The sequence below is a fragment of the Rhinolophus sinicus genome, linkage group LG10 (assembly GCF_036562045.2).
Source record: "Rhinolophus sinicus isolate RSC01 linkage group LG10, ASM3656204v1, whole genome shotgun sequence".
Taxonomy (NCBI): Eukaryota; Metazoa; Chordata; class Mammalia; order Chiroptera; family Rhinolophidae; genus Rhinolophus; species Rhinolophus sinicus.
In genome coordinates, this window is record NC_133759.1 from 88749351 (window position 1) to 88777113 (window position 27763).

At 37.6% G+C, this 27763-nt stretch overlaps 2 protein-coding genes and 1 non-coding gene across 9 annotated transcripts in view; 2 read left to right on the forward strand and 1 right to left on the reverse strand.

The window, feature by feature from the left end:
• The window catches only part of CSNK1A1 (casein kinase 1 alpha 1), a 43713-nt gene extending 16466 nt beyond the window's left edge, over window positions 1–27247 (reverse strand). For 4 of the 7 annotated variants that reach the window (XM_019734333.2, XM_019734332.2, XM_019734331.2 and 1 more), the window contains exons 1-5: window positions 26518–27209; window positions 25795–25901; window positions 8872–8998; window positions 5072–5170; window positions 2661–2744 (exon numbers count right to left, since the gene is read on the reverse strand). In XM_019734333.2, the coding sequence (XP_019589892.1) occupies window positions 2661–2744; window positions 5072–5170; window positions 8872–8998; window positions 25795–25901; window positions 26518–26640 (540 nt within the window). In that variant the 5' untranslated portion in view covers window positions 26641–27209. Of the gene's footprint in view, window positions 1–2660; window positions 2745–5071; window positions 5171–8871; window positions 8999–25794; window positions 25902–26517 lie in introns of all 7 variants that reach the window. The other 3 variants (XM_019734335.2, XM_019734334.2, XM_019734338.2) reach the window with 2 other exon arrangements.
• LOC141567410 (U6 spliceosomal RNA) lies at window positions 13908–14011 on the forward strand. The gene has a single exon (XR_012489993.1). It is a non-coding gene; the product is annotated as a U6 spliceosomal RNA (small nuclear RNA).
• A 28-nt stretch (window positions 27248–27275) lies between the features above and the next one.
• ARHGEF37 (Rho guanine nucleotide exchange factor 37) overlaps window positions 27276–27763 on the forward strand; it is a 50170-nt gene continuing 49682 nt past the window's right edge. Inside the window, exon 1 of the mRNA XM_074313746.1 lies at window positions 27276–27461. The gene's annotated coding sequence lies outside the window, so the exon portion shown is untranslated. The remainder of the gene's footprint in view (window positions 27462–27763) is intronic.

Here is a 27763-nt window from a genome sequence, read left to right on the forward strand (position 1 = left end):
GTTTGTGCTTCTGTAACCATGTTAACAATGTGATACTTGGTCTATTACTATAAAAGAATGAAAATTAAATTTTTAGCAAAATGTAATTGGATAATGAAAACTTTCTAAGATGAAACTTACTTCCCAACTGAGTTACAGGAACATGAGAAAGTGTTATAAAACAGAAGAGAAATAAAACTCACACTTTCCCTTGGTATGAGTATCAGCTCAATACAAATATCAAAATGAGCAAAATATACTTGTTAAACAAAACAAAAATTATGACCTAAGTTCTGCATATTAATATTGAAAATAAGCCAAGGGAAAAATAAACACAACAGGACATCGAGCTTCAAGGTATTTCAAAAATACCCCTAAAAAGTATGTGGGTTTTGAATAAAAAGTGATAAGGACATGGGTCTCTAAGGGATATTTTCTGGGATTGCTTCCTTTCGCACTTCAAAGTGGAGGAGAAAATAGGACCATCTGACACGATTATGTCTGACATCTTCATTCATGCCTAAATCTACATTCAGTCGCTCCATTTGCAATTCAATAACCAGACACTTTCTCATAACTAAAAGACTGCTTTATAAAAACTCAAGTGTTTATTAGAGTTCTTTCCTTCCACAACTCGAAAGGATGAAATGTAATTAACAAAACAAAAAATATATACAAACACTATCTTCTTAAATATCTCAATCTTTAGTATCAAAACAAAATACTATAAAGCAAATAAATCAATTAAAATTTTTCTCTTCTAATAAAAACTTAAAGTCAGGAAAAGTAATGTCACTGCCAACCAAAGGTATACATCCTATTTTGAGCAAACAACTGAAAGGAAAACTATTCAAAATAAAAAATTTTTTAAATCTCTTGGTAATTCATTATCTTCTGGACCTATGAAGCCTCTTTATAACTCTCTATGTTTGGAATTTAAAAATGAATGTAAACATATAATGGAAGTAGTTACACGAAACCATGTGATACCAAGGATATGATCAAACAGCCGCAAATATGTAAAAGAAGAACCAGCAAACATGTAAAGGTAGAACCGAACGGGGACGTCAGTAAGATAATGTATTTTTATAGGTTTGCATGTGCACAGAGAGGCCTAATCTCTTTGGTGGGTCAAGCTGCTTTTCCGTAGATTTTAATTACATGTTGTAAAGTAAAATTTGTGCCCGTTTTAAAGAATACAGGCTATTCTTCAAAGGCATGTGGAATGAGTTAATGTTGGATATACTGGGATAACTAAATGCATTTTCTTCAGAAACACTACTGCCAATTTTAGCTTTTAGTATTTGCAGCATTTTTTTTCTCCTAACCAGGGGCCCACCTTCCTCCCCGCATCCTTCCAAGATCACTTTTCCTCACAGCCCAGCTAACCTGTGTGTAGGGAATATAAACATTTCAATAAATTTTATGGAGAGTATTAAATGATTATGCTACAAAATACAAGCAAAATGTGTGAATGAATAAGTAAAAAAGGGGCACCAGAACTGCCTTACAATGTGCCTAATTACCCACCACCCTCCCTCTCTCTCCAACCAATATCTAGTCACCACAGTGGGTATTTCTTTGTGAATAAAAATAAATCTGTATTTCTGAGCCTTTGTAACAGCAGAAGGTGGTCCCTAGAATTATGCTGAGCAGTATGGACAAAGATTAAAGGATTACTCAGTGATCAATGTGGTATTAATGGATTACTCAGTGATCAATGTGGTATTAATGAACTACAAAGTATGCTCACATATCAAACACAACCTTTTTCTTTTTTTTAAATTACTCATGCCAATACTTCCTTCTCTAAATTGATAAAAATTCATTTGTTCTGGAGCTTCAAAATTTATGTACCTAAATTTTGATTAAAAAAACAACAACTATTTTCCCTTGTTTGAAAAGCCATCCAGTTAAAAAAGCTACCCAATTTCTACAAAAGTTAAAGAACGTGAAGAGTTCTGCTTACAGTTAAAAAAAAAAACTTAGAAAATTATTAGGGTGTTTATCTGGCCTGCTAAACACGAAATAATCAGGTTATGCATTTGTTACTAATGATAATTGCTCGAAAAGTGCTTCAATTATGTTATTGTTATACTGTTAGAATGCAAATATCTTCTAGTTCTAGAGCATATAATGCTTTTAAGTTCAGAGAACTCACAGATAGAGGTAAGTCAATTCTAGAAGCACTAGTCTGCCATCTGCTCTCCACTTACCGGATGTTCATTAGGAAAGCGGAAGAGAGGAGGCAGAACATATTCACCACACAGCACCGGTGCAACTGAAATTTCGATACAGTTCATGTATTGAGTTCAGCAACTCCAAATACATTTTAAAAACCTGAACAGTCTAACTCAAGTTTACCATTAGGTAAAGAATTTCAATACTGACTCACATATTTCCTCGTATGGATGTCAGAGATCTAAATATAATCCTGTTTTCATTTCGGTTTTCTCTAAACTTTAGAGGTTTAAGCAAAAGCCACAAAGAAACATCTTAGTAATGTTATATGTTTGCCAAGTATGTCTGAATAATGCCAACATAAGAGGTGCTTGAGCAAGATAAGATCTACATTCTCCAGAATTAAAACAAAACAAAACAAGAATAATCAAAATAAAACAATAAAAAAAGAAAAGCACATGAATTTGGGATTGAGGTTGGAATAGGAGACAGTTTCAGACCTGGTTTAATCCTGAGAAAGATGGGTCCTGAGAAGTACTAACAGTCATGCTTCTTTTCCTCTTCCCCACTGGAGATTCTAAACACTAAACAGACAATAGAGGGTGGCAGTGCATCAAACAGTATTGCTTACATTGCAACAATGGCCGGCGCAGACAGGCAACACCGAGGCATTAGAGAAAGAACAGGGTAGCCAAATGCCATCCTTCTTCCACCAAGCACTGTAGCTTCTCAGTTTTCCAAATAAGAATCACATGCTCAAGAACATTTGAATTCTGGAAAATACTCAGGTTTTTAATGCCACTGTAATGTGTCACTGTCTGAAACAGGGATAGCAAATGGTGACATTTGGCTCTTTAATTTTTTTAATTAAAAATGGGGAATTTGGATCTGCAGTCTTTGGTACCACAATCTGCCCTTCCCCCAAAAAAGATTGTACAGGGGAAAAAAAATCTTCAGTAAGGAAGAGGTAGAAGGCATTTAGTCACCTTAAAATTTATTTTCATAAGCATGCAGGGCGGATTACTGGAAGAGATGAGCAAATTCACTAAGATTGGAGTGGCCACTCCTAAATATCAAATTCAGAACAATTTTCAAAGTAAGAAATTTGACTTTTTTTTAACCTCAAAAGCCCCCCAAAATTCTGTTTTTCCCCACAAATAGAAAACCATTGGAACAAGCTGACCAAAGAATCCAGTCTCATACAACTGGCATTTTTCAAACTACAATACAGAAAACGCTAAAAACCAACTACATAAACAAAACACTAATCTAAAATGTTCAAGAACAACATTTAGAATTTGAATCTTAGTTAAGTAAAACACTGCACTTCCACCCTAGGGACTCTCTGAATCTGAGTAACAGCAAGCAGCTCCACAATACTCTTTTTAGTAGCTCTAAAGAGGACACACGATCATAAAAAGATTTCCATCACCCAGCAAGTTGGACTTCCTGACACAACTATGTGATTAGCAAGCTATTTTTAAGGGGGGGAAAGGGAAGCAAAGAGTTATTATCTAGGCCATCATTTAATTTTAAGGAAAAAACTGTGCTGCAATGTCAACATGTAGAATACGGGATCACATGAGGATAATAGGTCTTTAGCAGGGGAAAAAAATGGGAAGGAGAGGGCTGGGAAATGGCCAAAAGATTAGGGTCAAACTGACAAAACTGCTCCCAAAATTAAAATCAGTAATACTTTTTTCCAATTAAATTACCAGGTTTTGCAATAGCAATTAAGAACCCGGGTGCTTCACAGACAGAAGCTATATAATATTTAAAAAAAAAAAAAAAGAAAGAAAAAGATGCAATTTGGGAATGACAAGGTAAGTTATACGTATATTTGAACAGCTTTATTTCGTAAATATTAAAGCTCAGCTTTCAATAAAAAAAATTTAATTTCCTAAAACTTGGTCAGACCAACATTAATGTCTCACGCATTAACAAGTAACACCAGTTCTAATGGCAGTAGCTCCAAGTTGGCATTCATACAGGCAAACAAAGGTAAACATTTATAGCTAGACCTAAAAACACCAAACGCTTCCTAATGGTTTATAAAAACAAATGGGAATCTTCCTTCCAAAAACAAAACAAAACAAAAGAACATAAAAAACAAAAAGCCCCCAAGTTGTCCTGAAGTTGAGAATTTCTATCAGATCATTAGATCATATGCTTAGTGCATTGCCAATGCTGCCTGTCTGCCCGAGCTCAACATTGAATTGATAAATAAAGCAATTCACTCAATAAAACTAATCATTGCAGGAAAAATTTCAACACAATTAGTTTCTAACTGTAATCATGCGTCACCAGCTAAAACCCAATCACCCCATCAAGTTCATCCATTCTGAGACCCCAAGGAACACTAATTTTGTTGTATGAATGCTCATTTCACTTGTTAATATTTTCCTTTAAAGGGCGAGGAAGGATGGAGAACCCACCCAACTTGGCACCCAAGTAAGAAACTGTCAACTATTTTTGAAACAGGCCCAAAAGTTATCCTTTTGAATACACAAATCCAAGGACTGAAGAATTCTCATTATGAACCATGCTCAGTCAGCAATTGTTAACACCATGGTGACAGATAGATCAGTGGTTCCCACACTGGCACAAGCACATATGAATGAAAAATAGATAAAACTGTTGAACAGTCAAATAATGTACATGATTACATTTCATTATAAAGCCCTTGGAAATTTTTATTTCCATATAGATAACTAACCCTGGTTGGGCAAATTGGAGAGAATTTGTTCCAGTTACTAAATTAATAGTTAGCGGATTATCCTGCTAGCACAATCTTTTAAAGCAATTATCAACAGCAAGTTAAATGTACTATGACTCTTTAAAGACTGAAAGTTTACCAAAGCAATCCTTGGAGTTTTACTTTGTTCTCTCATGCAAAGAACATGTGACTAACCTTATTACAGTGACGCCCAATACCCATTAGGAAGTTATCTGGTTTAATGTCTCTGTGTATAAAATTCTTTGTATGCACATATTCAATTCTACTGATCATCTGGGGAAAGAAAAGGAGAGAGATAATTGAGTTAAGCGATTTGCATTAAGTGATAAAAGAAAGCAACACATTTCTCAATTATTTTAATATCTCAACTATTTTTTTAAGATCACAGGTGTATTTTAATAACTTTAGAGTTCAGTGTTAGACAAAATTAAATGGAAAGGGCAACCAGGCTCTCCATTTATCTCTAGACTGATATATATCCAAGTATAAACCCCTAATGTCCTTTGACTTGTTCTTCCAATATTAACAATTATAAACAAGACATCATCTAACCTAACAGGAAGAATTAGTGTTTGCAATTTCTAAATTGCAAAACTAATAATTCAGAATTGTTTCCGTTGTCATAAATTATATAAAGTAAAAACTAAATAATCACTTTTCATTCCCAATCTTATTCCCCCTGAGGTAACTTATGTTAAAATAGCCTGGTATTATTACCCGGATGTATTTCCACACTCATATATAGACACACATAAACTCGGACACACATATACTTGGAAATAAGCGGTGTTGGCCAATTGAAAGATATAGCTATAAGTTGTTAAGTGTTTTAAACTGAAATAGAAGCATTCTATTCATTTTATTCTTGTTTGCTTATTTGTTTTTAACTACACATATCCCAAACATTCATGGACGTTGGTAGCATACAAAATAACCATATAACTTTGATATAAATGGGGTTGTGTATATTCCTTTTTTGCATGTTTTTTGGACTCGCCCATGTTTTTTCTCCACTTATATAATCCCATCAAAAACTGAATAGTAAACATGTCATTCTAACAAGTTTTTCTTGGAAATTCTGCCAAGTCAAATGGTATAGGTCTTGGCATTCTTTTTAATGGCTACAAATATTCTATGGTATAGATACACATTTTCCCCAATCATCCCTAACCCCCAGTCCTCTCATTGTTTCCAGTATTTCCCCCCTGTAAGCAATAATGCTATTAATAAACTTAAATATATCCTACCTACTGGTTCTTCTATTTCTATGGGCTATAAATCCCACACAATTATAGAGAGAGTTGCTGGGTTGAAGGGTATATATAGTTTTCATGTTGATGGGCTATACCAATTTGTTTTTCCTGGACTACTTGAGAGTAGTGTTTTTCCCACTAGCAAAGTGATCTTAGTTCTTTCTAAATTTTGCCAATTTGACAGGTACTGACCTCACCTGTACTTCCCTAATAATACTTAGTTTGGAAATCTGCTCATTTTTACCGACCATTTGGATTTATTATTCTATGAAATGTCAATATATATATACTTTTTTGTCCATATCCTTTTGGCTTGTCCCTCTGTCAATTTTTCAAAATTCTTTGTACACAAGAGACAGTCTTTTATCTGTCATTTGTTACATAAACAGATTTACATTTTAAAAATTTGTCTATTAACTATTTATGGTATCTCTTCCAAAACAGTTTTAATATTCAAATTATCAAATACGCCTGTTTTTTGTTAAGATACTTAGAAGGTGTACTTGAAATGTTTTCCATATTCAGAGACTGCCAACATTATTTTCCTACCCATGTTCTTGCTCTTCTCAGTAGCATGTGTCAGGATTCAATTTTTCATTTGTCCCCATTCTCCCAGAGCTTTCCTTACCATGGATATACACATTCTAAATCTTACTCCTTTATCTTGACAAATGTTTTTTGAAGTCAAATCTGTAATCTTTGGCTTAAAAACTATTTATACTCTCTAGAAAGTAGATGTATACAATATCCAAATACCACCTTGAGGTACAGCAGCAACTTGTACATTAAAGGAAGTGAAACAAACACTTGACTCATAATGTACACATTTATGCTAGCTAAGTAATACCCATCATTAAATTCACTGGGAAAACCTTGGGCAAAAGATAATTAATGGCACAAACTATAGACTTCAAGTGTGGTCTATCATCTACAGAGCAAAAGACTTAGTTGTTACCTCCTAAACAAATGCTTTCCTGCAACCCTGAATTACATTCTTTCTCCTATGTGACCAATGTACCCAATACAGACTTCTATCACAGAACAGTAAATATCGTGTTTTTCTATTTTTCTCTACTAAACTCTATGCTCTTGGAAGGAACTAGTTCTTACTCTTTGTATCCCAAAGTGCTAATTACAGTAGCAGGCCCTAAATAAATGTTCACTGTATGAATACCTATGTGTTACTGAGCCTACAGAATATAAACTTTTATTAGGATTCACCCACACGTTAAAACATATTAAAAGATTTTTAACTTTTTAATGGTTGAGTCCATAATGTGCCACAAATAGAACACTGTCATTTGCTAATATTTGCTTGAGCCACCCAGAGTTTTTGTGTTCAGCTTAGGGAAAAGCAGGTCCTGACTACAAAAAATGAGCACTACTTTCTAATCCTTTGAACATATATTTCCTAAAATTCTACCTCAAATGCCAGTTCTGTTTACCACCTCATGTACTTTCTTTTTTTAAGATTTTATTGGGGAAGGGGAACAGGACTTTATTGGGGAATAGTGTGTACTTCCAGGACTTTTTTCCAAGTCAAATTGTTGTCCTTTCAATCTTAGTTGTGGAGGGTGCAGCTCAGCCCACCATCCCTTGTGGGAGTCGAACCAGTAACCTTGTAGTTGACAGCCTGCGCTCCAACCAACTGAGCCATCTGGGACACAGCTCAGCTCAAGGTGCCGTGTTCAATCTTAGTTGCAGGGGGTGGAGCCCACCATCCCTTACAGGACTTGAGGAGTTGAACTGGCAACTTTGTTGTTGAGAGCCCACTGGCCCATGTGGGAATCGAACCAGCAACCAGCAGACTTCGGAGTTAGGAGCGCGGAGCTCCAACTGCCTGAGCCACCGGGCCAGCCCTCCTGTACTTTCCTAATGATATCTAATCTAAATTTTCAAAATGTTATTCTCTTCCACAGTATTTTTATAAACACATTGAGTTTAACTTGAAGTGTTTCCAACACTTTGCAACATTAAAGGTATCTTGATCAAAATAAGTTACTTAACCCTCACCTATTATCTTTTTACTGTATTATCTGTTTTCTCAAGGCTTGTTCCTGTCCCCATTCCATCTTTAAATTCTTTAAAACTAATTTTCTCAAGATCAAAAAATCTAAGCTCTGGCTTTAAAACAATTTAATCTAACCGCCAGCCAATGCATGAATTGAATTCATGACATCTCCAAAATTTCCCTGGTTTTGCTTAAATGTTACCAATGGCTGAGAATCCATTACTTCAAAAAACATCAACTTGGTCAAAAATTCTTCCTTATTTCAGTACCTTATTTTCCTCAAAACTACAGCTTTCCTAATCGTTCCACACATAATACATAGCATTCAACTTGCTTAATTTAACCAAAATTTCAATATGTATGTGCATATTTATACTTACATACATATACTCGAAACCCTTTCTTCACACAAAACCTTGTAAGGAAACCTGCTATATTCAACACTAAAACAAATACACTCCATCTCGCAGAGCAGCTTGAAAACTACTAGTTTATAGGTGAGTAATAAAGTAATATAATGTTTCTGTCCTATAACCATAGGGAAACATCTACAAGTCATACCAGAGTGGTTCACTTGAATGAGTACACCCTACTATTTTATCTTTCCTAAGGTTAAACAGTGACGCACAGGTTTATAAACATTTAAACTGCAGTTAATGGTGGTGAACAGTCGTATTCTCAGTTTTAATTCTCATCAAAATTTCACATACCTGGTCAGCTAACATAAGTACAGTTTTCATGGTGAACCTTCTTGAACAGAAATTGAAGAGGTCTTCGAGGCTGGGTCCAAGAAGGTCCATGACTAGCACGTTGTAGTCTTTTTCCTGACCATACCACCTAACAAAATAAAAGGGGGAAAGGAAAAGGCAAGGCATTATGAAAAGCTGATAAACCTGAAGAAAAAGTTTTCCCTCTCTGGTTCAGATGATGAATCCATTGACTGATTACATTGCCCAACACAAAACAATGGTAAGGAGACTTTTTTTTTTTTATGTCAAATGACCCCACTGTCCTATTAAGACAGGGCTTGCCTGGCAGCCTTAACATTCCTCTTATTAGGAAATGTGAATTTTATACCCATCTGCCACTGACTCATGTGACCTTAGGCAAGGTCCTTAATCTCACCCCGTCTTACTACCTAATTAAAGAAATGAGAAGACTGCATATCAGTCATTCCAAAACATTTCAGAAAGCAAAGATCCCTTTTATTATATCTCCTGTCCCATTTCCCAGCAAGTTGCATTTAATCAATAATTACTTGTGCTTTTTTTTTTTAAGGAATCACATTTTTGCTTAGTTTCAGATTACAGAAAATAACCAGTATTGCCACACAACCGACCTTTGCTTTTGCTAGGAATCATGTTTTCACTATCCCATGCTGTATTACTGTGGATATACACTCTGTCCTCAATAACTCAAGGGGTATCTACTGCTCATTTCTGAGATTCCAAGGCCTGGGAATCACTGCAATTAATGATTTCAAGTTTCTATATGCCTATAATTCTGGTAAGAACACTTGCCCTAAAAATACACACCATTTTTACAACTTATCTAGATTATAAATTCTTCTTGAAAAGAGATCTGTGAATATTTAAACTTAGAAAACAACAGCAACAAAGCAAAAGCAACTTATTTTAAAGCTAGACTGAAGTCATTTCCTTGTTAAGTACAGTAAGAACTGATACCAAGGTCTACCATATTTTTAAAGTTTGTGGTTTTAAAATATTCAATGGGGGGAAAAGGCTTTTAAAAAATCTGTCAAAAGCATTAAGTATCAGTCTAGTGGGAAACAGTGCTATTTCTTTTTAAAAATTTTGCTCTAATATGTTGTTTTGCTGATATGTCAGTTACTTAAGAGAAAAATCAAGATTAAAACTAGAATATGGTTATTTAATATTTTGATAATTCTATTTTCTAGAAAATGCAAAGTCAACTACATAGGTGTGGGTCCCATGTGCAGATATAATGAATATGCTCCCTAAAAACTTATCTGGAGAGTAAAAGATCCTAAGAGGACTAGGCTTAAAACGTTCATGTTCCTTTTCACACTTTTGCTTCTACTGTTCTTAAAAACTACTCTGCAAACATGATACATGAAAAACTGCCATCAAACTCACAAAAAGGAATTCGTTTCACATCCTCTTTGCAGACAAAAGTAGCTTGATGGAGCAAGTTTCTGGTTAACTTTCCAGAGATCTTGCTCATGAGCCTAAGAAAAGCAATAGAGATGGGCCAATGGCAGAGCTGGTCTGTCCTTATTATACCTAAAACCGTGACTTAACACAGGTTCTGTGACTTTAAGTTAATTAAGCAAAATGACATATAATGAAACCAATTTTACCATAGGCTATAATAAACAAGATATAAATAAGAGTTACAACATCTAATCAATGTCATAATGAAACAACATTGAACAAAAGGTTATTCAAGGACCTGCTGCACAAGGACGCTATTAATATTCCCTCTTCCATCTTTTACTTTCCATATGAGAATTCAACATTCTTCACATTTATTTAAACGTTTACTTGAAAGAAAAGCTTACAATGGAGAAATGGGAAGAGGTGGATAAAACAAATAATATTAAAAGGTAAACGATGAACAAACTGAATGGGTTATGCTTTCCTTTTCTTTATCCTATTTTCCTTCCCTTTTTTGCTCTTCTATTACTTAACTGCAGAGGCAAACCTGTGCTAGGGAGCTGTCAGCAACTTCAAAATCAGTTCTTGCTGTTACAAATATCCAATACTAAGAGTTACAGCATCTTTTTAATATAGATCTAATTTATCTAAGCTTTAAAGAAAAAGGAATGATTGTATACAAGAACACCAAATCCAGAAAGAGCTAACGCAGTAAGAAAAAAGCACCAGGGAAAGCATAAATCAACTCTCATAAGACCACCTCTTATCTCCACACCAGCAGGTCTGCACCAGTGGCTCTCTAACAAAACTACAATGAACAAGCAAATTTTACAACCACCCGACTAAGCTCAAATACAAACTTGAAATGTAAAAGGCACAAATTCATACTTCATTATTTTCATGTAATTACATGATTTCATAAAGCATTTTTTGAAAAGTCATCTGCAAAGTAAACCTTTAACACAATACTCCCATAATAATTAGAAAGCTGAAAGAGTTAGATGAATTTGAAAACACACTTAAAAAAAATTTTTTTATTGGGCATTTAAAAAAAGAATTTTTTTTTTAAGTGTGTTTTTCCAGGACCCAGCAGCTCCAAGTCAAGCAGCTGCCTCACTCCAGTTGTGGAGGGCACAGCCCACAGTGACCCATGCGGGGAACAAACCAGCGACCCTGTTAAAAGCACCATGCTCTAACCAACTGAGAAAACCGGCTGCCCCTTTTGTTGGGCATTGTTCTCCTTCTTGCTGAATTGTATGGGTATAGGGCATATCCACTATTCTTAAAATAAAGATAAATAGCCCATAAAAACAGCTAAAATATAAATGTCTCCAAGGCATTTCCCCCATGGAGCAACCATGCACTTCTAAAATAATTAGGACTTTCCGCCGTGTAGAGATTAGTACTGTAACTCCTTAAACCTAAGTGACAGGTGTTTCTTTCATACTTCCTTTTGGTTTCGAGGCACATAGAGCTTTTTTTACTTAAAGCTAACACCTCATATCCTCCCCCTCTGCTTTCCACCTGTCTAACTCATTCAGACATTACTACACACCGACTAGGCGCCAGAACAGTCTTCTACTTACCCAAATTCTACTTATTCACTTTCTGCCTTCACTGCCTTCCATGCTTCCCACTTCTATTCTGAGAGCTTCTAACTCTCTATTTGCAATCCCAATGTCCTAATACCGAGATGCCAAAGAAATCTCCCTTCAGGAGCCCATCCCACATTGGTCTCCCATCTCACAGAATTTCCACAGCCACTGACTATTGCCGGTATCCACAATCTAACCCCTTGACAATACAATATTCAGGTGCTGTTACTTTGGTGTCTCTGTAGCTTGGTAGGCTAGAGCTTACTGTTTAAAAAGTCTTTACAAAACATAGGCAACAAGATTCTGAGATCATTTAAGTTTGTAGACAATCTGAAACATACCAACATGAAAATCTCACTCCTATTCTCCACCTCCTAGATGCTTTCAGCCTAGAAACTCAGATCAATGCCTTTAGACTTTGGGTATTGCCTGACCAATCAAGGAAGTAGGCTGAAGAATAAGTTCACAATTTATAAAACCACCATTACCTTCTTAGAGCTTCCAAAAATATACCTTAAGGTCTGAAGAAGATGGTAAGGCAAGATCCATCTCTGTTCTCATTTCCTTTCCCGTAAACGCATATTCGAACTAAAACTAGTTAAAAAAAGAATTAAGACACACATAAAAAGCAAAAGTATAAGATGACATATTCACAAGTCATCTTACAGAACAAACATTAACAGAATTCAGGAAAGCGAAAGGTAAAGAGAACTAAGTTTGTCCAAAGAAGCCTTATGAAAATGGTCTGCTACAGGCCAGATCCCGAAGGATGGACAGTATTTTAAAAGAGAAGGTAGAAAGGGGCACACTAGGCAGGGGCAAGAACAGACCTATAGACAGGAGTGCCAAGGTGGCTGATAGCTTCGGGCTACGTTTTACTCTTAAATGGCAGGCTAAAGAGCTTTAAATTCTATAAAGAACTGGTGGGAACTATCAATAGAGTGTGACTGGAGTATAATCGAATCAATATTTTAAGGGATAGCTTTGGCATGAGTATGCAATATGGAAACTGGGAGTAGGGGAAGGAATGACAAGGACATGAGGACTAATTCTAAGTGCTACATCACAGCTAAAGATTTGAAGCTAGGGGTCTCCTTTTTCTGAAAAATCTCTATAAAATGGAAGTATCTTAGAAATTACAAAATAAAACATTTTAAGTATCGTTATGAAACCTAAGGACTTCCAAGAACAATAAATCACTATAATTATCATGAGTATGCAGTTCCGATTAAAACACCCAAATATGTTCCATTGCTATGACTAGGGCAATAACAACAACAACAAAATTTATTTATTTTGGTTCTCCCATTCAGACTATTAACTTGATAGATGTGATGGTTCATTTTGTGTGTCAACCTGACTAGGCTAAGGGATGCTGGGCACTCAGGTAAGCCATCATTTTGGGGTGTGTCTGTGAAGGTGTCCCTGGAGACTAGGATTTGTATCAAGATGATTAGCATTTGAATGATAGACTTAGTAAAGAAGATCACCTTCCCTAAGGTGGAGGGCCTGAATAGAACAAAAAAGAGGAGGAAGGGAGAATTGACTCTTCCAGACCTCCATGCTCTCGGTTCTCAGGCTTTTCGGCTTCTGTTTCTCTAGAACCTTAATCCAACAGGGGCAGCCATTGTACCTGCCTTGTTCACAACACCATATTCCCAGCATCCAGCACAACGCCTTACATGCAGGAACTGCTCAGTAACATTTGCTGAATTAAATGAAAAACCATGTAAGAGGCGGTAAAAGGTCAGGGGAGTACTTAATCGGACAGATGAGGAAAACAAAGGAATGCAAAAACCCTCCCTGCATTGCAAGTTTAAAGTTAGCAGCAAACACATACCCACCACCTCCCATTCACACAAGCCAAATAATTACAAGAGTTTAAAAGTAACAGTTTTTAATTGGCAAGTCTCTCATGCCATTTATCTTCCCATCTTTGGGTTATTAATGTCAATCCGCACTGAACAACTGAAAAGTTTAAGTGCTGAATCAACGCTATAACATACCCATTTTGTGCTCACTTAGGCAGCACATAGACTAAAATTGGAAGGATACAGAGATTAGCACAGCCCCCGTGCAAGGATGACATGCAAATTCGTGGAGCATTCCATATTTTTTTGGAGTGATCGCTTTGTGAGGTATATAGTCTAATCACTACTTGTTTTGTACACCTGAAATGAATATAATACTGTATGTCAATGGTAATTGAAAAATACATTCTTAAAATTTAAAAAAAAAAAATGCCCACTTTGATAACATCTACATTTTCAAGAGACCTTCTCTTAGACTCTTGCCAAGACATCGTCATGGAACCTTTAGGTTCCTTTTGGAGGGTAGCAAAGGACCTGGTCTAGTACAATCTTGCTCAACTGGAAGAACCGGCTCAAACCCCAGCCCGCTTTAGGTTGCTATTAACAGTTCCAGCCACCCTACCCATTTGTCTATATTCCTTTTAATGTTCCTATACATTAATATTTGTGTGCCATTCTTAACGTGTAATTTTGCCATTAAGAGAGAGATTCTTAAATTACGGACACCTCTTCCCATTCTTAAACAGAGTCCAAATGACCATGAGCCAAAGAAAGTACCTACAGGCAATTCTTGTTAACTTTTCTATACTACTTTTTCTACCTGTTTATTGTAAACATGCCACATTGGTTTCTTTTCCCTTTGTTTGTTTTTGGTGTGTGTGTATTGGGAGAAGAAGAGTTACACAGCAATCTTGTTTACCAAGAATTAACAGAAAACCAGGAGACAGCCTGCATTTAGTCAGGTGTCTAGTTCTCTTTCAGAAGGGCTGACTACATTTTGATTCACGCTAACTCTTTTCAGCCCTTCTCCTTAAGCTCCCCTTCCTTGCCTATACTTGCTCCTTAGATTTGTGGCCTTCCTTTTCCTTGGAATAAAAGGAACCTAGAATTCAATGATCTAACTCGATTTCTCCTGCCATCAAAAATTTAAGCAATCTATTACCTCTTGCAATTTCACATTTAACATACAATTTAGATTTTAAAATGTCAGTAACATAATCTTTATCCATAATCCTTTGTTTGGATTTACAACTTGCAGAAATATCTTTGAAATCATTTGGGACCCAGAGCATTTTCACGAGAGAAAGACATTCAGTGCTATTTGGCTACTGCAGGGAACTGGAAAATCAGGTTTAATAAAGAAAACAGACACTGTAGAATACAAGCAACTAAAACCAAAAATACAAATACAGGTTAAGCTGATTTCTTCAGTGACAACTGATTTAGACATGAAGTAACTGAAAAAGGCCACAGTTTTAGTTGTGGGTATGTTGATCAGAATAATAATTCTGACAATGTGATAGTTTCAAGAAATTTTAGACATTAATTCAATCTTTTACTTCACTGAACCCCTCCCAAGACTATTCAACCTTTTTTAACTGGGGAAGACATTATAATCTCACATCCCTGGGGAAGACATTAACAAGCGTGGAAGTAATTTAAAACTGAACAAGACTAGGAAGGGAAATAAATATTAGAAATCCACTGAGAGACCAATGCTGCATCAGATATATTTAGCCACAATGACCAAGAACTTGTGTAGTTGGCATGGGGATTGAAGTAACTCACTCTATTATACACCAAGAGTTCTAAACCTTTCTGTCGCCAAGGACCACCCCCACCCCCTTGGTAGTCTGATGAAGCCTACAGATCCCTTCTCAGGTTTTAAATGCATGAAATAAAATATACAGCATTACAAAGGAAACCAATTAAATGAAAATTCAGCTACCATAAAATTATTTTTAAAAATCAATTTTGATATAGTAATACACATGCAGTTTATAATGCATTAAATAAGATATAGAGGCAGGTCTAATTAGTACTATAATTTTGAAATCGTAATGAATGTAAGTATTTTGAGATACCTGTGACAATAATGTAACATGAAAATACCTGTGATTTCTATTGGTGACAAAGCCATAGGTATTGCTTAGTGAGGGTTTCTTGCCTACATTTATAATAGAAATAATAGATTCAGTTAGGTTTATGAAAAATGAAGATATTAGGCTGGTGCAAAAGTAACTGCGGTTTGAAAGGTTAAGAACGACTGCAAAAACCGCAATTACTTTTGCACCAACCTAATACAATTTTTTTCCTATCCAAATTAACCGACCTCTTGGAAAGTGGGACTGGGGGATATCTCTGAACTATGCTAATAACCCATGCTATACACTGAGATTTTTGAGGTAAATTGACGGCAGAATAAGATTTAAAAGTCGGGCATCATGTGTATGCTTTACATAGAATACTGTCAAGTAGGATGACATTTTTCTTCTTCATCCTAACTCTCCTCATTGTTACAACTAATCCTTTGCTCAAAATATCATCCCTAAAATCCTTGAATTACACTGTAACATTCTCATATTTTTCAGTCTCCTTGTTGCTGGCCCTTTGCCTTATAACTTGAAAAGTTATAAACACACAAAACAAAACAATGTGCTTTGGTAAGTGTCACCATCTACTACTAAAGTTACTATTCATTTATTCTTTCCATGGTGGCCACCAATATTTAGGGTGGCCAACAAGACCAAACCAAATAATTTGTTTTCATAGCTTACAGCTCACCGTGGTAGGCAAATGAATAACATCATGTGATGAAGGCGAGAATGGTGCTGAGAGGATACAAATTATGGGGACCCAGTGTATCTTTTAGAGGGAAGCACTAGGGAAAGCTTCTTTGACGAAGAATGGTTGATTCTTGAAGCATAAATGGAAGATGGCCAGGTGAGGGAGTGGGTGCGGGTTAGGAGGGAACCTGACGCTTGGTATTCATAAGAAACTGAAAGTGGCCAGCATGGCAAATACACAGTGAGACAAGATCAACTTATTTTCTTCTTTACCAATTAACTTGTTAAAAACCTGGTTTGTATCTACCACCTCTACCACCTCACTCTTTTTTTGTTGGTTCCCAGTAAAATGGTTATTGTGCTCACCATACTACCCCAAAATTGTATTTCCAAGACCACAAATGATCTGATTTGTGTCAGTCCCTGTCACTGCTAGTGGTAGTGGTGGTACTGGAAGACAGCATGTGGAGAACTAGAAGCTTCAGGGGGATACAGTATCAAAATAGACTTTTCCACTAAGAAATGGAAAATATAGCTACAGTTTTCACAATACCAATTATAAAGGCATGATCAAATCTTTTCTGATAGGCAAATATATAGACAGAAAGTAGATTAATGGTTGTATAGGGCTGGCAGGATATGGAGAGTGATTGCTAATGGGTTCAAGACTTCCTGTGGGGATGATGAAAATATTCTACAATCAGATTATGGTGATGGTTGCACAACTCTGCACATACTAAAAACCAATAAATTGTACACTTAAATGGGCAAAGCTTTATGTATGTAAATTATCTCATCAAGGTGTTAAAAAATCTTTTTCCAAAATCTACTCCTCCAGTCTGATTCAACACTTACTAAGCACCTATTTATTATGTGTCTGATACTGCAGGTAAGTGCTATAGGCATCGTAAGATCTAGAAGAACAGATAAATGACAAGTGCAATATGAGAGCATCAATAAAGTAAATACAAAAATACAGAGGAATAACTTATTCAGAGAAAATAAAAGGGAAGGTTTCCTAGATAAGGTGGCATCTGAGCTAAATTTTGAAAGACGCCTGGATTATTGTTAGCTTCCTAAACAATCAGCTCCAGTAGCTCCTCTATGGTTTCATAGTGCCGTTTTTTCTATGAAAACCAACGTCCCTCCCCCATCACCTACCAAAAGAGAGAAAAGTTTCATATATATGAGGATCTCCAAAATCTGGCTTCTGCCAGATTCTTCTTTAATTTTATATACTTGTTCCCTCACCAGACTGCCCTCAGCCTGTACCACTGAGTCAGCAGTTACTTACTGCTGCATCAATATATACCGGGCTCCATTCCAGACAAACCCAAACCTTTTAAAAATCTCATTTGTCTATCCCTTGGACGTATATTACCTTTTCCTAAAAACTGACTTCTTTTTTTAACTTCAACAGCCCATTATCCCAACTCTTCTCTTGCTTAATTCTGAATTTCCATCAAGGGGTTTAGTCCTCACTTCTCAATTTACTTTCTCCACTACCACTTCTAGGCTGATCTTGCTCAGATCTAACCCCAGTCCTAATTCCCTGGCCTAAGTTTAGTTCTGTATTTTCTGCTAACTTAACTATGTAAGAGCTAACTATGTAAGAGCTATGGGATACCCTGTCACTCTAAACTCAACATGTCCTTTCCACAAAAGCCACATTAAGGACAGAACAGTTTGAGAGGAACCAAAGTTTTGCCACCCCAAAATATTCCTTTTGGAATGCTGACTTTAAGCTGGTTAAGAAACAAAAGACTCAGAAAGAACCTTTCACCCTCCCCCTTACTTGCGTGAAGAAATGCAGATAGAAAAACTGCTTAAAGGGAACAGCACCTTAGCATCATAATATAAATGTAACAGACTGGGAGAAATCTAGCAAAGCCTGTTGAACTTTCTTCTGTCCTTGTACCATTGTTTCTGGGTGGCCCAGCAAGAATGTTTACATTTGCTCTTTCTGCCTACGTGCAAATTGCCTGCTTTCCCTTTGAAATCCCAGGCTCGTGCCCCCTTTTCTCCTTTGTCCAAAAGGGCATATGAACCTCAACTGCCCAATGTGTCTTCCGGTTTCATATTTTTATGGCACCCCCCCACAAACACATCCATAATAAATTTTGGACATTTTCTGTTAATTTGTCTCCTGTTAATTTGATTATGAGCCCAGCTAGAACTTAGAAGGTAGGAGGAAAGTTATTTTTTTGACCCCATCCGGCAGTATAGGGAAATGAACTTCTGATGTTGCTGAACTAGAATCAAAATAAATTCCCAAAGGCCAACACCACTGAGATGCTAATAGATACTTAAGCGGATGAATGTCCACAATAGCAAGTGTTTACTGTGAAATTAATGGACATTAGCACTTAATGATATGTAGTATCTTTATACCAGCATTCAAAGCTAAATGAACTAGTACAGCCACATTTCCATTTGTAAATTGGATGCCAGCTAGTGAGTTCAGCAGAATGTTTAAGAAATAGTAAGTACTACAGAGATGATGAATATTCCTATTAGGAACTGAGAAACCATGCAGGCATCAGGTACTCCTAAAATTCTATAAATGTGTATGAGCCGCAACTGTCTACGGGGTTCCATTAAAAAAGCAAACGCACACAGATAAAATAAAAGCAGAATCTTTATTATGAATCATTAGTGCCTTTTCACCCAGCTCTATGCTAAAGAAACATAAAAGATACTTTCATAACCAAGACATGGTTCTTTTGCTCAAGGAGTTTCTAGAATGCTTTCTTGTAGGAATGTATCTGAGAAGTGAGTAGGAAAACGATTTCAACATATTGGTTTTGGATAACTTTCAGAAATCAAAGCACTTGATTATATCAGATTACAATGCACTTTCCAGTACCATGTTTCCTGGTATAGGATTTCCTGAATTAACCTAATTCATAGGAGGGGGTAGGTAAGTTAAGAAACCTGCTGTATCAAATTGTAGCTCTAGGAAAAGATGGGAGTCAGTGGGTATGGACAGGGAAGGAAGCACTACTATTAATCTCTAAACTATGGTACAGTACAGCGGTTCCTGAACTTTGCTGCATATAAGAATCACCCCAGAGCTCATGATGCCCAAGTCATACCTCAAACCAATCATATCAAAGTAAGTGGCTCAGGTTAGTTAGGATCCCGCCATCAATTTTTTAAAGTTCTCCAATGTGCAGCAAAGTTTGGGAACCACGGTACAGCTGAAAAAGGCAGCAGAATCTATTTAAATACCATATTAGCTATGTGGCGTTAGGCAAATTAACCACAGATCCACAATTTATATGAAACCCCAACTTACAGGATTGTTGTAATGATTAAACGAGACCAGGTACAATGCCTAAATAATGGTCAACTATTTTTTTATTCTTTGCATGTCGATGTTAAAAGGAATGTTTGGCCACAGTGAATTCAACCAACCACCTACTTGTTTCTATAATACATATTAACGTATGAATAAAAGGCAACTATACATTACAGTCAGAACAAACTAATACTGCATCAGAGAATGACAAAAGCATCTTTTACCCTACTGAGCCTATCAATTTATATGATGTATTAAAAAAACACTTAAGACATAGTTGGTCTTACCAAATCACTTTTATAAATGAAAGCTGACATTATAAATTATAGAATTCGCTCCAGGTTCAAATCTATATGACATCTCAGACAGAATGTGAACTCCTGACACTCACTGTAACTTTTCCCACTTCCCTTTACATTGAGGATCAGAAAGTACTCTCTAGTTAAACCTTTTTGTAGAGCACTTCCTCAGTTCCCATTAAAACACACCCCACTGGTGACTTACAGATGAGGAAAAGGCAGTATTCTAGTTCCTCAAAAGAGAAGAATAAGGCAAAGAGCTCAACTGCCACTAGGTATTCACCACTCCCACCTGATTATTTTATTAGGTAAATCTTATAGTGACTTCATGGCAATAAACAGATTACTAACCTGTAGTGTTGCATATGGACAAACATCAAATCCAGAAAAAATATGTATAACTTTGATCCAAAAGATGAGCAGTATTTACAAAAATCAAATATTCTTGATCTCAGTAGGGGGTAAAGGTTACACCAGTGTATGCATTTGTCAAAACTGATTCAATGGCATTTTAAAATCTGTACATTTCACTCTATGTAAATTACATCTCATTTCTCAAAACTCCCAGTAAGACTTGCACTAGTCCATGGTGTGATTACCAATCATTCAAAATTTCAAGAACCATCTAAGACGGTACTGAAAACAAAAACAGTAACAAAAAGCATCATTTAAAGTAGGTACTGTATTTTGCCGTGTATAATGCCCATTTTTTTGCCCAAATTTGTTAAGGGGAAAATAAGGATGCGCTTTTATACATGGGTCGTACTAATTCCATATCGATATGAATGTTTTTAATTCTCTTACTTATGCTTATGAGTTAAAAGTATAATTCTAGAAATCAATAGATATCAGTATTCAAAATACCCTGGAATACAATAATCGGTTTTATTGAACTTATAACGAACTTACAACAGTTCGTTCTTGGCCTTCTATGATGCATAAATATCATAAACTTGTTACCTGCACATAAAATGTCTTGTACCATAATATGCTAATAAATAAATGCCAAAATTCCTTTCTAATACAAAAAAACAAGTACCCAAATGTAAACAAATAAAAATTTGAATTAAAAAGTTAAAATGAAAGATTTTCCCCTGAAAGTTTGGGCCAAAAACATGGGTGCGTATTGTGCATGGGAGTGCATTATACATGGCAAAATACAGTAATCATTTATATTATGAAAGCTACTAAGGCACTCATTTAACCTCACAAACAGGATAAGCTTAAAAGATTCAATTTGTAACATCTGTTTTAAATTCTAGTTTTTTTATAGACTTCTTGACATTAAAGTTCTTACTAAACTTTGACAGATTAGAAAACCTTATTAAATAATACTTTAAGTGCAGCTTAAATATACTTTGAAACAAAATGATCTAGCTCTAAAAATAAACCAAGGTAGTAAAATCCATGTACTATATACCATGCATGGGTTCACAAGTATTTACGCCAATTTAAAATACAAATAATGTCCAACAAAAGCTCTCCTCCTGCAATCTATGGATTCAAAAGGGAGAACAAGAATTATAAGCACCTAGTTAAAGAATACAAATAGGTTACTTACATTCATAGAAGAGCTGTATGAGGCCACATGCCATAAAGCGATGGAAGCAAAGTATGGCTCTGCAGCATCAAATGAAAAAGTTATGGGGCATGTGAGCCAGCATGATTTGACCTTGACATAAAGGTGAAAATGGCTCACAGGAAAATTCAGTTGGGAGACTCTAGTAACACCTCTGAGGTCAATAGTCTTTAATTTGTATTATGAGGTGTTGGGCTCTTTCAGGTTTCATCCAGCTCAAAAATGCTACCTACCTAAGCATCATTACATCATTCTATAACTAGTAATCTATTGTAAGCCAATATAAGCATCCTTAGTATACTGTGGATTCAGTTACCCTGTGAGTTAAAATCACATTTCTCGTGCATATTAGTGATCTCTCTAATAAAGACATACCTACCCAGTGCAGATGTCCCCTTTATTCTCTCTGATAACAGCATTAGAACTTATTTACAGCATATATGTTCAGTGCCCAAAAGCTAAGATTAAAATTTAGGCTGCTTTTAACACTTAAGAGTAGGAATTAACTAGTACTTTATAACTATCTTCTATAGTAATTGACATTCAGAGGGCAAAAAAAAAAGTTAATAAACAAGGTTAACAATTCTCCTATGCCGCCTCCCATCTTCTATAGTCATGATTTCCTTACAAAAGTTTATTCCTTTAATTTACTTCCTTCTAAATAACCTATGGTTTTTACCTGATGCAGATGGCATTTTTAAGAATCTCGAGTGGTATCTCACTACTAAAATAATATTTAAAGATCCAGACACAATCTATCTGAAAAAAAGTCTTAAAATTTCAGAGCTGAAAGTTCTGAGATCAACTAGGCCAGTGACTTTTAAGTAGGGAAACTTGTTCAAACAAAACCCTACCCAAAAGCTCATATTCAAAATTCTTTTTCCAGCAGAAGAATAGGAAACCTTTAAACCTTTCTGTTTAGCACTCTCCTTTCCCACTCTAACAAAATAAGAAAATTATTACTAATAACTCGGTAAAATCTTTTTTAGACAGACCTTAAGGACCAACAGACCAGATCACTCAGTCAATACCACTTGGCATACCTAGAGCTTGGTTATACCATAACTGCTTCTTTAGAGACTGCATTAATTCAGCGGCACAAAGAAAGGGAGGGTTGTAACACAAATACAGTAATTTTAATTGAGCTCCCAGAGGGCCAATTCACAAAGTCCAAGGATTTTAGTTTCTTAAAAATATCAAGAAACTGAATGTCATCCTCTCATTCTTGCTCTGTACACGGGATGCTATGCCTCTATGTAACAACAGATTCCTCAATAAGGCCTTTACATAGTAAGGACCTGATTAGGCAGGTCTGTTAAGTAGGCCAGGGATTTTTCAGCCCTTGTTTTAGAATATAGCAAAGTATCTTAAAGAAAAGGGGGATGAGGGTGGGAAGGCGGGATGGGAATTAGTGAAGCATAAAGGCAGCAAAATCTAAATTTTTAGTGTCAACACTTCTAAAACAATGGTAACACATAGATTGCCTTATTTAATCTAGCTAAACAGTCAATTTAATTAAACATTCTCCAAGTAAATATTTATTGAGTATCTACAATATATAGGTAATGTGGAAATAGTGGGGAACAAATTGAGGGGATGCGAAGACGCTGCCACCCAAATAAAGAATGCTTATGGAAGTCTTTCTTATTCTTTCTGCTTCAGTGGAAAAAGTTCTCACACTTTAAAACCAATAAACCACTTTTGTGTGTTATGTACTGACTCTACCACTCCTAAAACAAACGTACTTGGTTCCCCACCCTCATCGAATTACTACATTCTGCCTAAGAGACTACTCCCAGAGGCCAGCCACACACTATTCTTGGATGCCTGCCCCAACCAGTTCACCAAGCTTTCTTCCTTAGAGCCAGATCCTGAAATCCCACCTTCTCTCCCAGGAAGCCTTAACTTGAAAGCCAGGTTAATCTCCCCAGCTCCACTCACAATTTATAACTACCACAACTCTCTGTGCACACATCTTGTAACAGACGCCTATTATTTTGTTCACAAGTTAATTTCCTGTATTCATGTTCTTATTCAGTATATTAACTATTGCCTCTGTTGGTGTGTATCAGTGTTGTCCTTAAATAAAAACTACTAGATAAAAGGGCATGTATTTCATTTGGATTTAGCACTGAAAATGTCAGATGCTCGGTGCTTTTTGAAAATGATTTCAAATACATTAAATTCAACCTGATTTGTGAAATTAAAACCTCCCAACATGGACAAATCTCAAAAGCATTATGCTAAGTGAGAGAAGCCAGACACAAATGACCTCATACTATAAGACTGCATTCACATGAAATTCTAGGAAAAAACTAGTGATGAAAAGCAAATCAGGGAGTGCCAGGGGTGGAAACATGGGATTAAATGAAAAGGGAAAGATGTTTTCAACGTTTAGGTGAATGCAATTGACAATTTTTTATTTTGAAAAAAAGCTAGATATTTTAATCAAAATTTTCGTTCTTTTAGGGATGGGAATCATTTAAAAACCTCAAATCTGGATCATCTCAGATATCTCAAAAAATAAACCTGCAATTGTCTTCCAAATAATTTACTTTATTACATGTTTTATCATTCAATTTCTCCATTGAAAATTCTATCAGCACTGGAAATTTTTAAAGAATAGTTACTTTGGTTGTCTCCACATCAGAATTAATGTATGTAATCTAGTTCTTAATGCAAGATTTGAGGAATAGAAATTGAACTAGAAATAGAGGCTACAGTAAATACCATTTCACTTAATTCTCAACTATCTCTGGACCTTTTTGCAAATATTATTTTTGAGTAATCGTTGGAAAATCGCTGGGTTTTAAGCCACATTTTAGTTTCTACTGCAGGAAGAGACTCTTTAATCTCAAAAGTCAAAGTACTCTAGGAGTGGCTAAATAGCTCAGTCAGTTAGAGCACGGTGCTAATAACACCAAGGTTGCCAGTTTGATCCCCACATGGGCCACTGTGAGCTGTGCCTTCCTTAAAAAATAAATATATATACACACACACACACACACACACACACACACAAAAACATAAATATATATGTGAAAAAGCCAAACTATTCTAAAATCCTTTCAAGTTAACTATTTAAAAACCCAATGTCTTTACCTGGTTATCTTTTATTCTCATTACTATGTACCTTCACCAATATCCTGTCCTCCTGTCCAGGGAAAGGCCACAATTTCCCTGATATGATGAGTTATTGACCAAGTTAATTCAACAGGTTAAAGTTACTAGTCTATCTGTGGTACCTTGTAAGCTTTCTTTTAATACAACTGATTTGAGGAAATTTCAACATAGTGCTGTGCTCAAACTGCCTTTGCCATTGCCCATAAAAATTTAGTACACAGACTGAAATGCAGCCAACACTGCCATTCATGAAAGCGTAATTAACACCTTTAAAGGACTCTGAAGGGTTTTGTATAGTATAATTTAATAATTTCACGTCGCATCCGCTGCAGAGATCACAAACAGACTGTCATTATGCCATCTCCTTCCTTGCACCCCACCGTCGCCAGCAGCTTTATTCTTGGCTTTTCAAAGGTTTAATCCACTCAGGGCTACTAAAGGGAGAATCAAGGAGGCTTAACTTGTGAACCCAAGCAGAGAAAAGGTCAGGAAAATGCGGTTGAGTCACGTCGTTCCGCCATTTTCTAAGCGGAGGAGGAAGACATGTTGGAACAAAAACACAACAAAAGAGCAGCCATTTCCCAAGCCAGCTCCAATAGCAATGCGATCTGGCCGAGCCCGGTCACTTTGGCACCTTCAAATCCACTTCTCTGGACAAACCTAAGGACATCAGAGGTGCAGACGTACAGAAAGCAGCCGCCAACCCTTCCGGGTAGCTATCAAAGATGACCTGCAGACTTAACTGCAAATGAAAGCCTCGGGAAGAATGACGGAAGCTAAACGGAGCAGAGTGTAACAAATTGAAATTCTAAACTAAGTTGGCAAACTTAAATTTACTCAGTGATTGTGGTGACTTATGGCTCAAAGGAAACCATAGGCTCAAAGAAACCCAGGTAACTCATACCAAGACCTGGATGCAGCTGGTCGGTTACCTGCCTCAGCCCAATTTCCCCATTTCGTACTTCCCCCCGAGGATCGCCTGTGTGCTTTGGGGTTCTTACCGTATGTGGGGGATGCCAACCCCACCCTGAAGAATCTTATAGAGTTTGCTCTCGTACAGCAACTGGGGATGCCTGGCCTTCTGAGATTCTAGCTTCACTGCCACTTCCTGCAGGGGGAAAGAGGGGATAATGGCATCAACATCCTTGGGGATTCAATGTCACTTGGGAAAGCAGGGGGGGAAATGTTAGCAAAGCTCCAACTCGCGACTAAAAGGTGAAAGTGAGAGGCTGGGAAGCGAAAGCTCTTTGTCATTATAAAACGAGGCAACCAGCCTCAAAGGCCTCTTCGGGGGTAGTGACGAAATCGGCACGTCCTCTAAAGTGCAGGAAAATGATTCATCCAGAAAACGTAATGAGAGGTTATGGAGGAACCAGGCGATCGGAAACCGTCCTAATTGGAACGAGAAGCCCAGTAGAATTAAATATAGAGAAAAGCAAGGGGTCACAGAAAGAGGGTTTTACCGTTCTCACCTTAAGCGACGGTTAAAAAGTTCAATTACGGTACATTTTTGTAACGAGCTGGGAAACTTTCCAGTTCACCCAAGCTTTCTATCGGGTTCTTTCCCTTTTAGGGAAAGAGCGTGGGAGAGGTTCCTAAGCCAGGAAAACTGGCTCCCTCTGGGTTCCCCCCAGTGCGTACGTGCGGTGGGAAAAGGTCCGAGCAGCTTGGGGGTTGGGGAGGTGGGGGCGCAGCGTTGTCGTGACCCCACCCCAGGTGATTACCTCGCCATTGGTGATGTTGATCGCCAGATAAATGTCTCCGAAGGAGCCAGAGCCGATCTTCCGTACCAGTTTATATTTCCCTCCGACAATGAACTCGGCCTTGGAGCCGCTGCTGCTCGCCATCCTGAGAGACGAAGACGGAGGCTGGGGCCAAGCCCCGACACCTCTGAGAGGAGGACGGAGGCCTCTGGGCTCGTCCCCGGAGCAAGGCTGAGGTTGAGGGCGACAGGACGCAGAAAACGTTGGCTCTTGGCGTTACGGGGTCCAGAATCGGCCAAGGGGAACCTGATCACCGCCGATCAGTCAGGTTTCTTTTTGCCAGGCCGCAGTTTGTGAGGGGTCCTCGCGTTTACCAAGCTGGGCCACTTGTTTCTGAGCGGCCACCGCTGCCTCGCTTTCGCGGCGATGTCGCGGGCTGGAAAAGGGGCGCGGTGAGTTAGGGCAGCGATACGGCTGCCACCACTGCTGCCGGCTCCCGCCCGGAGGGACCCCTGTCACTCCGCCGACGCCGCCATCTTGTTACTTCGGCTCCAGCCAACGCAAAATGCCCCCAGTCCCCGGGAGCCGCTTCTTCACGGCGCTGAGCACTCTGGGAAAGGGATCTCGGGCGCTAGCCCCGGAGGGTCGGCAGCGAAAGGGAGGGCGGAACCGGATCCGCGAGAGTCGCGGCCCACGCGCCTGGCGTCACCTAGTCACCGCCCAACTGTTCATGCGTATTGCAACCCTGCTGACTGCGCGGGCGCGAAGTGGCTGCTCCTCACCCCAGTCCCGGGCTCACTTCCACTTCCGGTCGTTGACTGTTGCACTCTTGGTACCTGTATGTTAGCCACCTCCACACGCGTGGTCTCTGGAAGGCCGCGCGGGCCCAGGCCTCGAGAGCAGTTAGAGAGGCGTCATCTTCATTTTTCATGGAAGATGGAAGCTTCAGGTCTCCTTGGAGTTGGGTATTGACCTTTGCTCTTTGTTTGAGGCGGTTTGATCTTTGATCTTTCCGCCACGCCCCCCTACCGGTCTGTTCCAGCCCAATTTCTGTTTCGAAAGAGGCTGGCGCCTCTGGTGGAGAGGGTGAGAAAAGCCTCCTTGAACTGGCTGGATTTGTTCAGGGCTCCCTATTTTAACAGTGTAACTGATTAGTCTTTAAAATTCTGCTCTCTGCTAAGTGTTGGAGACCCTCTTTTCACAGGAGGAGAAAGGGGGAAAGCAGGAATCTTGCCCCCTGTGTCTTTGTGTTGCCCCACTGATACAT